Raw genomic sequence first — 14958 nt, 5'->3', positions numbered from 1 at the left:
ATGAACGTAAGCGAAGGGAAACAAAAATAATATAAAAACAGAGAGGGGGACAAAGCATAAGAGATTCATAAATATGGAGAACAAACAGAAGATTACTGGAGGAGGTGTGGGGGGGATGGGCTAAATGGGTAAGGGGTATTAAGGAATCTACTCCTGAAATCATTGTTGCACTATATGCTAACTAATTTGGATGTAAATTTAAAAATAAAATTAAAAAAATCTTTCAATGGACAATAACTATCAAGTATGAAAAGATACCTAATAAACCTAAATTCCTTTGCTAAAAAAAAAAAAAGACAAAGGATGAGGACCTGACTCGCTGGAGAAAGGAGAAAGTCTTGCTAAAGGTAAGAGGATGGTACCAGTTAGCAAACAGAGTTGGAAAAATGCACCTTTCCCAGAGTGATTTGTGCATTTTTGCTAATTGGCTGTGGCATATGTGGAGGGATGTACTAGTTGTGAAGCTAGAAAAGGGCGGTTGGTGTCAGGCAGCCAGAGTCTGGATGTCAAAAAACTGACTTTATTTCATAAGCATCAGTGAGCCATCTGAGTTTTGGGAAGAGAATTGAGGAGGCAGAGTCCAGGACTAACAGAAGTGGGCAAAAAATAAAGCCAGGAGCCTGGTATTTGGCTAATGTCTATAGCAAAGAAGGACATTCAGCAATGAAGTGAGTCTTACAAGAAGAACTTGTTTAAGAAATCGTTTTGAGGGCTTGTTAACAAACATGTCTATCTTTTGGGTCTGAGAAACTTAGAGTTATGCCATGAATCACATCAATTCTTAAGAGTACTGAGTATGTGTTTTCTTTTGGAGTTACCTACTGAAACATAAAAGCTCTTGAGAGGTTGATTTAGGCAGCTACTTGACTGCTTGCTGGGAACATGAGAAGCACCTCAACACTTTATCAAAAGCTCACTACTCATTTCTCACCCCTACTTTTACACCAGAATCATAATTTCTAGAATTGTAAAATTTGGACCTGAGAAAAGCACAGGTGAGAATAGCTCTTTCAAGAGGGTGTAGCAAGCAATTGAATAATAAAGTAGTCGAAACTACACACAATAATAAGGTAAAAAGAGGTTATAATTTTCAATTAAATAGCTCCCATCAAAGGGTGCTAAAGGCTTCAATTTTTTAAACGGCACCCTGGCTGCTGTAATCCAAACCCTGCAAAGTCTGGATTACATTAACTAAATTCCAAGCTTGACTAGACTGCCTTGAAAACCCTACTTCCTTGAAATTGGAAACAATTAATGTTCTGTTTATTCATGATATTAAACCCACTGAGGTGTAAAATGGCAGGTGTAGTGTTAAGTACTTTGCCTGAATACCCTACTGAGGAAAGACAAAGAACTTTCAACTAGGTGAATGTATGGTGATGCCATTTAGGCTTCACTTTTTGGATAACAGAGTAGGAACCAATTAACTCACTGCATTTCCAGAAATTATACAGTGGTTAAGAGCAGAGACTCTAGATTTAGTTAAGCTGGGTATATATCTTAGCCTAACCACTTACCTACTGTGAGTGTTTTATGGCCAGTTTTAGCATCTCGGTGTCTCATTTTCTACATCTGGAATGTTATGAGGATAAAATATGATAGTACATGGACAGTGCACAGATACCTACTGGTATCAATCATTCTTCTAAATGTGAATTTAGAAGAATGTGAAGTGCTACACTGTGTGAATATGCTATGCTTGGGTATTTTATCCCAATACCAATCTTAAAGTTCAATCATCTGAAATCATGGAAGAAAATAAAAGATAACTTGGGCTAAAGTCATCATTTCGCAGGTGAGGATGCTGAGAGATGTCAGTCACATGCCCAAAGTCACACAGGAGGTCACAGTGGCAAGATGGTACTAGAATTTGAGGTATCTGATCCCATTCTTGGAGCACACACTAAGTGCTGATGGGAAAGCCAGAGCTTTATCTGCCATTACCACAATTCAGAGGAGAATAATTCTCCCTCCTGGTGGGAGGACAGTACTCAGCACCTGGATCTATAAACTGGCCTATGAATTTCCGCCTCCTTTGTAGATGTGGTGTTTTAGATCACCTCTCTGCAGGCTACGGAGAGTGAAAAGACACTTGAGAGTGCTCAAAGCAAGCATTTTCTTCCTGATTCATCTCAGCAATGACACAGATCATTTCATGAAGAGTCCTACTCTCTTTAATGTACTGTGACATGGCCCTAGCACCTCAAAATGCCCCAATGGGCAGACAGGGAAACACACATGACATTGAAAACATTTGTAGTCATGCTAAGAATGATCACTTTTTACACATAGACACCTCAAGGTGGAGAACAATATTTGGGGGTTAAACAAATATAAGGATGTAAAAACAACCCTTTAAGATTAGAAGTTTGATCTGATCATCACTTCTGAGAATTGGTCATATTTTATAGTTACAGCTACCCTCCATTGCAACCCCAAGCAGAGGCTTTTATAAATGTTTCCAGGAGAAGCTCTAAATGGTTTAAGCTCATTATAGAAAATCAAAGAGCCAAAATTTTCATACACAGAGCAATAGCCTATAGTGGACAGGCTACACTCTGGGAGACAGAGAGAAATGTGTTGGGGTCCAATACTGCCCACAACTGCCTTCTGCCTCCTCCTCTGAAAAACTGGGGAGATAATCTGTGGGAGTGGAAGAACAGCTTTCTTTTTGAAAGTGGATGCTGTGAAGTTCATTGTGCCCCCCACCCCAGTGCCCCAGATTCATATGCTGAATTCCTAACATCCAACATTAACCTTTATGGAAGCAACTAAGGCTAAATGAGGTCACAAGTGTAGGGCGTTGTTGTTCTGTTGGGAAGAGACAGGAGAGAGCTGGCCCTCCCTCTGCCCTGAGAGGACATGGCAAGCAGGCACCTGTCTGCAAGCCAGGAAGAGAGCTCTCACCAGAAACCAAACTGCCGGACCTTGATCTGGGACTTCCAACCTCCAGAACCGTGTGAAACAGATTTGTGTTGTTTAATCCACCCAGTCTGTTGCATTTGGTATTAGCAGCCTGAGCTGACTAAGACGGTGGAATTAGTACCATCCCTGTGTTTCCTGAGATAAAGGACTGTCAGTATCACATAGTTAGTGCTGTGACATCCCACTAACAAGATGACCCCAGACTGAAAGCTGCTTTATGCTTTGTTCTTTGTGGACTATTCACAGAGATGGGGAAAGGGAGGCTGATATTGGCAAGATATCCATACACAAACTTTAGATACAGCAACCTTATTGACATATGTTGAACACATGGTGTGGGGTCGTGAATATATACATATGCAGGATGAACATACTCTGTGGTTAAGAACAGGGTTTGAATCATGGCCTTGCTACTTACTAGCTGCGTGTCTATGGGTGAGGACTTAAGCTCTGAGCTTCAGCTTCTTCTTGCTAAAGTGGGAACAACAGTTGTATCTCACAGTATTGCAGGGAGGGTTAAATGAAAATTCTCAGAACAGTGACTGGTGGTAGAGCTTCACGAGAGTTCGTTTTACCCTCACAATGGTCCACATACACACAAACACATTCACAGGGTTCTTACAAAAATATGAAATATAAAAAAAGGAAAAAATAAATCACAGCATTTCTATGCCCTCTGCACTCACTTCACATAGCCCATAGAATTTCCCTACCCTACCTGACCTTCCTACATATTAAACTCTGTGGTTAATCTGTAAAATCTCATGATTACCTTCAAACTTATTGGCCACTTGTGCTTGGAAGAGACTAGAGGAAAAAATTAGGATGTGTAATAAGAGATAAGGGGCTGCAAAAATGGGGAATTATAGTGTAGGCTTAGATTAGAGGGATAAGAAAATGCTAGATATAATCATTTTATAACTACACGAGCTAAAAAAAAAGAGTTCCATATAAATTGTAAATTGAAATTTCATTTTCAAACTACTGCTATTACTCAGACAAAAATATTTTCCTCAAATCACAGCTGATTCAAATAAATAACTGAATTTTTGTTTTCACATTTATGCACTGCAAGGCGTACATTAGACTCCAAGAAAAAGTAACTGTGACAGAAGTCTGCAAAGATACTTCATTAAACTAAATCAAAACTTTTCTTATTCTCTCTCCCATAAGTCAAATTTGACCCCATGCTTTTCCATTTAGGATTCATGTTTGTAAGGTTAACTCTGACCCAAGGTGTTGAATTTCCTCTCAACAGAAATTCAGCTCCTGCCATAGATGTTACTGTGGCATTACTTCACCATGGGAAGGAACAAGTGGGTCTGACAGTGGGCACAATAAAACATATTAAACTGATGTGCTTTGTGCTGAGAGTGGGAACATTCAGAACAGCTTTCTCCTCTTACTTTCATCAATCTTTGAAGAATCTTCAACCTTGGTTATTTTTCTTCTATGTGGTCATGGACTCAGAAGACTAATTTTGTTTACAAAGAAATTTTGATGGCCAGTAAATTTCATATGCTTTCTTTGTAAGAATTTAAAGATCTTATTTATAACCACTAAATTATATGCTGTCAGTTCCTCTCAATTTTACAAGTGATTTGAGTTTGATGTAAAATTTAGAACCTATCAGTTTGAACAACTCTATACCAGCTGTGATTGAATAAGGCATCAAGTAGCATAATATGTGGCAGAATTTTTCTAAGTAGCATTAGATGAAGAAAAAGAACAATTGCCCAAATATGTTAATAGACTCAACCACTGGCAATAATTCTTGGGAATTCCTTTTTTCCCCTGATAATGGATTTGATTTCACTATTGATATGACAATCTGAGAAAAATCCATGGAAAGTATGTAGTCAGAGACACTGGGGAATCATTTATTCTGTTTTCTTTTATAAAAGGACCAGTTTACAAAATATTTTTTGGTAGCTTAAAATAATATTAAACAGGGGCGCCTGGGTGGCTCAGTTGGTTAAGCATCCGACTTCGGCTCAGGTCATGATCTCGCGATCCGTGAGCTTAAGCCCCACATCGGGCTCTGTGCTGACAGCTCAGAGCCTGGAGCCTGTTTCAGATTCTGTGTCTCCCCCTCTCTCTGACCCTCCCCCATTCATGCTATGTCTCTCTCTGTCTCAAAAACAAATAAATGTTAAAAAAAATTAAAAATAATATTAAACAAAGCAGTTAAGTGAAAAATAACAGCAAAATCCATTTATTAGAAAACTTAGGCACGTCATCACCTAAGTTTCTAACAATGTAAGATTTCATCTGGTTCACTTACTTAAAAATTTTTTGGAGGGAGCCTGGGTGGCTCAGCTGGTTAAGCGTCCAACTTCGGCTTAGGTCATATCTCATGGCTAGGCTCGTGAGTTTGAGCACCGCATCAGGCTCTGTGCTGACAGCTCAGAGCCTGAAGCCTGCCTTGGATTCTGTATCTCCCTGTCTCTCTGCTCCTCCTCCACTTGTTCTCTCTCTCTCTCTCTCAAATATAAACATTAATTTTTTTTTTAAATTTTGGGGTGTTTTCTGTCTCTCTATTTTTCTAAATATAATTTCAAAAATTAGGAATTATCTGCCTATTTATTTTATAAAACCGCTTCTGCTAATCAATTATTCCAGCTTTGGATCTGGCCAGCACTAATATTTAATTTACCTCAGTAAATGTATGCTAACTGATCAGTGTTCATCATTAGTAGTTTACAAATATTACCATTTAGTAGATATTGATCTTTCAAAAATATTTTAAGTGGAAATAAGCAGAAGTAAGTTTAGGTGATTAATGGAAATGTTAACTCTGGGTAGACATTTTTATATATTGCTTCATTTTTATTACTCCATGTGTGTAATGTCCAGAGCCATGTTCTTTGAAGCAGAGGCATGGTGGGAAGACTCAGAAGAGAGAAACCTGAAGACCGAATCATGAAATAAAATACTACTATGTGGACAATCTTATGTTAGTGTTAACATTCAGATGTTCAATGCACAAACATTAAAAAGCATTCTTGTCGAAAGAATGTTTTCCTCCAATCTTATGAGATGGTGCCTTCTGAGACATGATGCCTGCATGCAGGTTCTACTGACAGTAGACATCCAAAGCAAGACACAGAATATACAAACTGTAGACTCTAAGCCAGGAAATACTAACATCACTGACAACCAGTTGCAAAAACTTCTAAACTCCCCCTTTCTTTAAAGAATATAACATGCTAAAGAAAATACAACACATAAACTATTCTTGTTGTCCACTAGAATTCTACTAATTACCTTTGGGGTAAAAACAATGGAAACCTAATTTATCAGTCTGAAAATCATGGTAATAGCAAATTCATATCTACCTGGGAATTGATGGATAACTCTTATTTATCTCCATTTTCCTTTGTGTAAAAACCATGCCTGTTTCTCTACATGAATCAGCTTTTAGCAAAAGAACGGAAGGAGAATAAAATACTCTGAATCAAACCAGCGTCTGATTCATGGAATGAAAGCTTTCTGACTTCAAAAAGAACAATAGTAATGCTCTAAGAAAGTTGTCCTAACTTTGTTTTTATTTATCAAATGAAGCTTACCGTAGAGAAAAAGCTCACATGATTTACGGTTTTTCTCTGTAGAGCTACAGAACTTTAATCCATAGCTCATGAAAGGGTGTAAGAGCAGCTTGAAAATTATGCTGAGCTTAATTATACTTAATGTGAATTATTCAGAAGTGCAGACAGAGACTAAAAATTTATTTCATACAAAGAAGCTTGACATTTTAATTGGTCCTTCAGAATAGAGACAAAACAATTTCCTCTCAAGAAAATTTACATCTTCCCCAACAGACCTGCAGCTTCAGCCAAACAGAACTTCATTAACAAGATTAATTATCACGCCAGTGTCTGCTTCATCAGGTGTATGGCCCAGGTGATAAAAGGAATACAAAATAATGACTGACATTCCTAACAGATAGAATTGATTCAAGGAGAGAAAGGATGACAGATTGAGCCACCATACCTTGGTCATTAGCCATTTTGTCAGGGTGTTCTACTGCGGGGGAGAAAGAAATATTATTAGACATTGACACTTCCTAGCAAGAAAGCTGACACTTCAAATCAACAGTTTTGTTAGCAAGTTTTCGTATCAAGGCCAAAGCCCTGTTGAAATAAAGTTGATAAGGAACCATGGTTGATGTGATTATTTCTATTAAATAGTAGAGGAAAAAAAATGAAAACACTGGTTTTGCTAGGCGTGTTCTTAAAAATATGTGATTTGTTTTATTCCTCTACACCTCAACTCAAGAATGATTATCATGTGAGCTTAATTAAAATTCAATACATACAAAAAATGCATGCAATTACCAAATACTTATCACCCATAGGTTTTAAATAAGCTAAAGAAGCTATTTTTTGTCTTCAATTTTTTTTCAACAAGAGAACTTAACTAATTTCCACATGGATGGAGTAAAATAACAGAATATAATAAATATGTTTTAATCTAAATGATTTGATAAGTTTTTAGACCTTGTAGAGAAAACTCCTACTGCTCACAACTTCTGGCACATTATGAATACCATTCTTGAAAATGACTTTTTTTCAATTTAAAAATATCCCTAAATTTTTTAAGGTGGCTTCTTTTCTATTAACAAAAGATAACTGTGTAGGAGGTAAGTCCATGGTATCATTACTTTAATAAAATTATGATGTGACATTTTGACCAATGTCGATCATTGTCAGTCTCCATCAATTAGAATTATTTCCCCTATCCTGGAGTTTCTTTGAGCTTCCAGTCTTCCGGGTTTATTGAGCTCAACTGTACTAAAACTTGACATGTAGGCTACTACCCTTGCTGTTTGCTTCTTTATATGTCTCAGTTAAACTCACACAGAGAGAAATATGATAGTTTTCCTAGGGCAGCAACCTATAACCCAAGCACCCTAGTTCTCTCATTCTGGGTATCTAGCAGTCTCCAGCAATTCCATCATCGTTGCTTGAAAAATAACTTAAAGCAAATATCTTAGAAGTGGTGGCCCTTCCTTTCCTAACTGAAGGTACACAAATCATTGACCAAAAGAAAATATAGAATGGAAATACTTAAAAGCCCCTTTCAGATGAATAGGGTTTATGAACGTCACATCATAGAAGGACAAATTCCTAAACTTAGTTACAAATTTCTATCACTTTTAAAATAATTTCCTTTCTTTTATTTAAAATTAATATATAGACAAATTCTATGAAAAAAGGATAGACCGAGAAACGTATCTTAATCTGTAGTAGACTTTGAACGCTGAATGACTCTTTAGAAAATGGTATACACACAAGAGTGCTTACTATATTAAGATTCTACCAGCTTTAAATAAATTTTATAAATGTCATTGTAGCTCCTCAAGATTTAACAAACATTTTTTTTTTAATTCACCAGGTTGTCTAACCTAATCTTTCCTAGTCTAATCATCACAACTTGATTTTTTTCTTAATTTTCTCTCCCATTTCCCATTAAAGACTAATAACCTCTAAGGATACATTTTATTATAGTATTAGGAGACTGTTGATGAAAAGTGCTTTCGATAGGCAACTGCATTATCTAGTTTATAGAGAGGGATAGGATTTTTACCGAGATCCTAATGTAGTTTTTGAGACACGACACTATGTTGTAGGAAGTGCCACACCAGGTCTCTGGTAAGAATGAGGAGGGATATGTCAGGATCATATGTGACCGTGCAATCCAGAAAGGGTGAAAGTTTGGCATCCAGAACAGGACACACTTGAGACACTACCCTAGTCAGCATCTCATATTTAGGGGACATATGTTTGGGATAACATCAATAAAAGGGAAAAAAAACAATTTCATCCCATTTTCTTCATTTCTCCCCTTTGTCTCACATATGTATTATCTAGTTTAAGGAAATTTTTATCAAGTGACAAGTAAATATATGTTATGGGCAACAATGTCATCCTATTCTTATCTTCTGGATTTGTTTTACTTTTAGTAATTTGGATTGGATATAACTTGAGAAATTCGAATGTCTCAAGAAAAATTATCAACTAGAGTATTTCCCAACAGTGATAAAATATATCCTAATAGTTACCTTTTATTAAAGACAAATAATGGCTTAAAAGTGTCATAATTTGTGTCTTGACTTTTTATTTGCCCCTGTCATTTGTCAAGAAAACCATGTATTTTGTCAAAAATAATTTGTAGACTAAAAATTTTTTGTATTCTGGTATGGAACTTTCAGTTCTATATCCTTAGATGGGAAAGATGCTCAATTCAGTATGATGATTAGGGATGCCCAGAGAATAGACCATACTTTAGTGCTGTTTCATTGCCAAAGACTCTGCTTTTTTGTGTGTAGGTGACTCCACCTCTTCACAGAATCCCACTTTGGTCTGTTTTGGCAGAAGCATCCTGTCTTCCTATTTCTTGACAGGCCAACATGGAGAAGCTTAGTTTACTGGAGAGGACAACACATGTGATAGACAGAGATTGACATGCATCTTGTACCTCTTCCAAGGGTTTAACAGGTATGGGTATCCTAATGGAGAGTATTTGGGGAAGCAAGAGGTATAACTGCAGAGTCCTATGTGGTTAGAGAATCAAGTTCAAGGTTCTTTTAATTAACATTCCAAAGAAACAGTCAGATGTACCACATACATGCATGTACATAAGGGTATTATAATTTAATCCCTTTTTAATTATAAATGCCATTTTCATTAACCAGTGATTACTGATTGCATTTCCTATACCTCTCTTGCTGGTGGCTAAAACCAAAGACAAAACTCTAGTCTCTCATAGGAAATGCTACTGTCATTGCAAAGACTGTGTATGAAAGAATGAAGTTTGTAGACACCTGCCTGGGGCATGATTTGCAATGAAACACTTGCCTGTTACCCAGTAGACTACTGAGAGCTTTCTCAGCTTCAGGACAACATGTGAGCCTTTCTTGCTGTCAAACAAAGTTACATTCTGATGAACAGAGACCTTATGTTTTGAAGCAGCTTTGGAAACTAAAAATCTTAAATCAGAAAGCAGAAGCATGATTTGATGTCTTTAGGATAGATTTGGTTCATTGTGGCTTTACATCTCTTATGAGTAATTTATTTGATGTAGAATATTTGTCATTGTAACATGTAGGATACATGCATGTACAATGTCAATTATTGATAAAGATAGGCAAGATCCATATTTCTAAATAATTTAGAATGCAATCAAGACATCTAAACCTTAGTTTACTATGTGACCAAGACTTGTTTTAAAATCGAATTGACTATTAATTGAGCATGACCTATTGAGGACAGACAATATTAAACATCCAAATCAAGATATTAGAAATAATGCTTGTGGAAAATTATAACAAATTCCTGAATTTGTTCTCAGATCTGAACATCATTTCATAGATGAGTTTAAGGCACTTAAGGTAAATGGTACCAAATGAGACACAGAGTTCATTAAATAATCTACAGGACGGTTATCAGTGTGGGTCTGTAAATCCTGTGATCACTCATCACTCTGCTGTTTAATACACTTGGATGCCTTAAATCATCTTAAATCCTCCCTGAGATCTCTAGTTGGCACACGATGTGAGCATGAAATTAATTTGGCACTTGTCTATAGATAAAGACGAAGCATTTGTGAAACAGTATCTAGTTACATTTCATGCTCCCACAAAATGAAGAACCAGTTTCCTTTCAGTTGCTCATTTGGAGTGAAACCTGATTTAGACATGAAGTCCTAAAAACCCAGAGAGATGAAGATTAACTCATTTCCTCCTGCCTCCCTCCCTCCCAACTTCTCCTCTGTCGCTAAGAACTGTCACTAAGGCTTAGTCTGAATGCTTGTCTGTGTATTCTTGGCAAACTTTCAGATTTAGCTGTTACCAAGTCCAGCTTTGAAAGGTTAGCTCCTTCACCAGAATTCAAAAGTCTACTATTTATTAGGGTACCTTTCCTAGGGGAATTGGATGACTATACAATTATTCTAAGACTCTTCTTTCAATATGTCAACCAACTGGGTGAAAATGTCAACCATCCTCATGTTTCTAATTTTTCAGTTGTTTGCCATCATGTATTACCAAGTTTTCAGCCAGATATACAGACATAATGTGGTCACAGGTTTAAAAGAGAGTACCTGGCTTTAGAACAACACACATCATACCTAAATGAACATCTTTAAATATCAGCTATGAAACATTCAATTTTTTTTTCAATTGCTAAATAACAGAGGCTCTTGAAACCATTTGTCTCCCAGAAAAAATAATACTGTTCTAAAATAGTAAGGACTAACATGAAATTTATTTTGATGTAGTCACTGTTCTTGGGCCTTACCATTTTTCTTTATGAAGATATAACTATGCTTGAATTGAGTAGCTATTTTTACTCTTGCAAGCATGGGAGTTTTCTTCTAGTAATCATACTGCAAGATTTTTTTTTTCTTGTTGCTACCCTAGGTCTTAAAATAAACACATTCATTTTGTTTGAGATTTTCTGTCTTGCCATATCAACTTTTCTTTTTACATATAAGGATAATAGTTCCTCAAAAAAAACATTTAAAAGGGCAGTAGTATGGCATTCACATAATTCAGTGCTTTTTAATTTTTATTTCCTTACATAAAATGGCAAAAAAGTTTCATTATATTTTGAATAGAACCACTATACATGAAATCAATACAAAATTCCAAAAGGATTGTAAATGAAAAAAAAAAAAAGTCAAGTTAAATATTCCTGCCTTGTGCCAATGGCAGAAAATGTGATAACAAAATAGACCTTTCTTTGACATGCTGGCTTTCAGCATAAAAATGTACATTTAAATTTATTTTTAATGTCCATTGTAGTCATGCTGCCAACAGAGATGGCAAAGACAGTTCCTAACTCAGACTCCATAACTATTTTACAACAATCCCACAGAAAAAGAAAGGCTATACTGTACTAGAAAATGATTCAAACCTTTCAGAGTCCTGAAGAGGATGGGATCAGACAGGGGCCCAACTCCTTTTGCATTTCGTGCTTGAATTCGAAAGTAATACATAGTATCAAGGTTGAGATCCATGATCTGATGAGTAAGCCGATCACCACTGATTGTTTCCATAACCCAGTCATCAATTGGTATGTTCTTATCCAAGGTATAAAACAAGATGTAAGCTGCGTAAATAGATGAATTTAACTTTGTTTAGTATACTGACTGCATGCTATACTTCTGTTTCTAAACACTCATGTTTCCCAAATATAATTCGCAATGATTTTTTTACATTCACAATCTATACACTACAGTATTCACTTTGGCAAGTAATGATTTTTTTTGATATTGCAAAGATCAGACAAATAATTGCTTCAATGTACAGAATCTGAAAACTGAATAGACCATTTGAAACAAAAATATCTGCCATATTTAAAAATACAAGGTTTCTGCTGCCTATAAGTCCTGTGCATGGATTCCTGACTGACAGAAACACTGAGATAACAAATGTGTGTTGTTTGTGGTGATACCGTTACGCAGCAATAGACAACAAAATAGGCTAATGGTGACCTTGGCAATCTGCACTCCAGGTGATTTCTGTATTCAAACAAGTTTAGGAATCACTGCTTTAGTTGATATGTGGAATCTGTACATTTTTGGCATCTGTTGACATGTTGATGAGCAGATATGAATGTCTTATAATGCAGAGAGCTCAGTAAAAGATGAAAGACCCAGGTAAAGAATTCTGAAAAACTTGGAAAGACTATCTGAAACCTCCTTCTGGTTCATATTAAAATTGGAAGACCATAATTCAAAAGGGATTGTGAAATATCACTGGGCAAAGAAGTTTCTGACTCATTTATAACAACCCCCATGATCAATATCAATACAATCTTCTAATATTTCTTGAGTCAGAATAGTCTCCATTCTTGTCCTGAATAGAAGACTCTGGTATTTTATTTATTTATTTGTTTGTTTGTTTGCTTGTTTTTAGCTTTTATCATGTGCATATCTTATCTTTTCAAAAGGATACGAACATTCCTTTAGTTCAGGAGCCATATCCTATATTGCTTTTTATTCTTCAGAGAAACCAATAAAATCAACTTCACATAATAGGTATTGAAACTCAGTTATTGAATGAAATCCTCTGGCCAGTCAGCACATAATGTTTTACATTCATGACATTTAATGCAATTGTAGAGGTATTATGGGCTGTTGTAAGTGTTCAATGACACTGAAAACTTGGAAAATTGTATTCTCCTCTCAGGTCAGCCATATTTATTCCTGATTTTGTTTATTTATCAAATGAGAATAAAATGTGTGCCTTCCTTGTGTTTTGGGGATTTTTTTTTCGTTCGTAAAAAGCATTCAAGTAAGCATTTAAAAATGACAATTCTGGCATCAAATAAGTAGGATTAAGTGTGTAAGATCAGCTTTTGACAATTCCCAATTTTATTCGAAGTGATTCCCTGATACGTATGGGGAAGTCTATCTTTTTTTTTTTTTTTTTTTTTGTAAATTTGAGACCTGAGATGGAGAACAGAAACTTACTGCTACATCATTCTCTAATCATCAACTCTAAATATTGGCCTTAGAGAAACCATATAATTTCATTTGGATGTATGAGTTTCGTGTGGGACTGAAGTCTTAGCATATGGATTTCCACACAGGTTAGAACGAATCCGTTGGTTTCCCAGAACCTCTTTGTATCTATATGTTCATTTCTCTGTGTCCAAGTTTTTTTCTTCATCCTTTTTCTTACTTAAAAAAAGTCATTTTAGAGAGACAGAGAACATGAATGAGGGAGAGGGGCAGAAAGAAAGAGAGAGAGACTCTCAAGCAGGCTGCATGCTCAGCACAGAGCCTGACACAGGGCTTGATCCAACGACCCTGGAATCATGATCTGAGCTGAAATCAAGAGTCAGACGGTCAACTGACTGAGCCAGCCAGGTGCCCCTCTCTTACTTTTTTCTACTTTCTTTTTGTCTCTTACCCACCATAACCAGCCAAATAATGAAAACTATATCCTGTGTTGGGTGATAAGACCTGGGATTGTTAACACAAGTGGGCACTCCTGCTAGAATCACATTTGTCTAAATACGTATAAAATGTAACATCATACATCTGTCATTTTGACTACTTACACAAACAGGTAGTTGTAATTCCAAAAGGAAAGTGTCAGAAAATGTGCAATTCCACCTTTCTCCTCTCTTCTGTCTTTTTCTGTACTTATTCCTACAGACCAATGATTCCCTTCCATGGGTCATCTGCTAAGTATCAGGAAGACCAAGATGATTCCTACTAGCAAGGAGCTCAGCCCAGTATGAGCTCTTCCTCTTTCAAAAACTGATTCTAATAATCATGTATATCAATAGATATATAATGGTGGACTCATTTCTTCCTTCTTTGTGGTAAAAAAAATACTAAAAAAACAAAAACAAAAATAAAAAAAAAAAACACCAGGCTATGTATTCAGGAAGACCTGACTTCAAGCCATAGGTCTATCATTTCCTGACTTTGCAACCTTGACCAACTTGCTTAATCTAAGTATGTCTCAATATTCTCATCTGAAAATAAGTTGCCATGAGGTAATGCATTGTAGGAATCTAATATAGGTGGGTATTCATATTATAATATCTTATATATAGTGACTACGTAGTAAATGCTCCATCAATTCATTTTTTTCTCTCCTTCCTTCCTTCTTTTTTCTTTTTTTCTTAATATTAGTAAAGCTTAAGGAAGTGTCATATTTGGAGAGCTAGAACTTTGACTTCAAGTCAAACAATAGATTTAATAGCAATTCAATGATTATTCTACTCAATAAATATTTATTAATTAACTACTAAGTGTCAAGAATATTGATACTGAAGACAAAGTATTGATCAAAATCTGAAACCTGTTTTTATGGAATTTTCAGCCACATAATAAGCGTTTAGATTTTTTTCTCCTGATTATATGAGAAGGGGAGGTAGAGGAAGAAGTCAGGATGGCTAAATTTCCAACTTTGCAATGGGGTGAGCCTGAAAATTTTTTAAATGATGGGAGTTAGAATATTTAGACACGTCTGACTGTAGTGAGTGCTCAGTGTGGCCACAATCCTGGACG

At 36.0% G+C, this 14958-nt stretch overlaps 1 protein-coding gene across 4 annotated transcripts in view; it reads right to left on the bottom strand.

Annotated features, from left to right (window-relative positions):
* DCC (DCC netrin 1 receptor) overlaps positions 1 to 14958 on the bottom strand; it is a 1150608-nt gene that overhangs the window by 99215 nt on the left and 1036435 nt on the right. For 3 of the 4 annotated variants that reach the window (XM_045042312.1, XM_019815281.3, XM_045042314.1), the window contains exons 20-21: positions 11844 to 12038; positions 6919 to 6951 (exon numbers count right to left, since the gene is read on the bottom strand). In XM_045042312.1, the coding sequence (XP_044898247.1) occupies positions 6919 to 6951; positions 11844 to 12038 (228 nt within the window). The remainder of the gene's footprint in view (positions 1 to 6918; positions 6952 to 11843; positions 12039 to 14958) is intronic. The other variant, XM_045042313.1, reaches the window with a different exon arrangement.

Source organism: Felis catus, chromosome D3 (genome assembly GCF_018350175.1).
Source record: "Felis catus isolate Fca126 chromosome D3, F.catus_Fca126_mat1.0, whole genome shotgun sequence".
Classification (NCBI taxonomy): domain Eukaryota; kingdom Metazoa; phylum Chordata; class Mammalia; order Carnivora; family Felidae; genus Felis; species Felis catus.
This window is presented reverse-complemented; position numbering and strand designations above follow the sequence as displayed.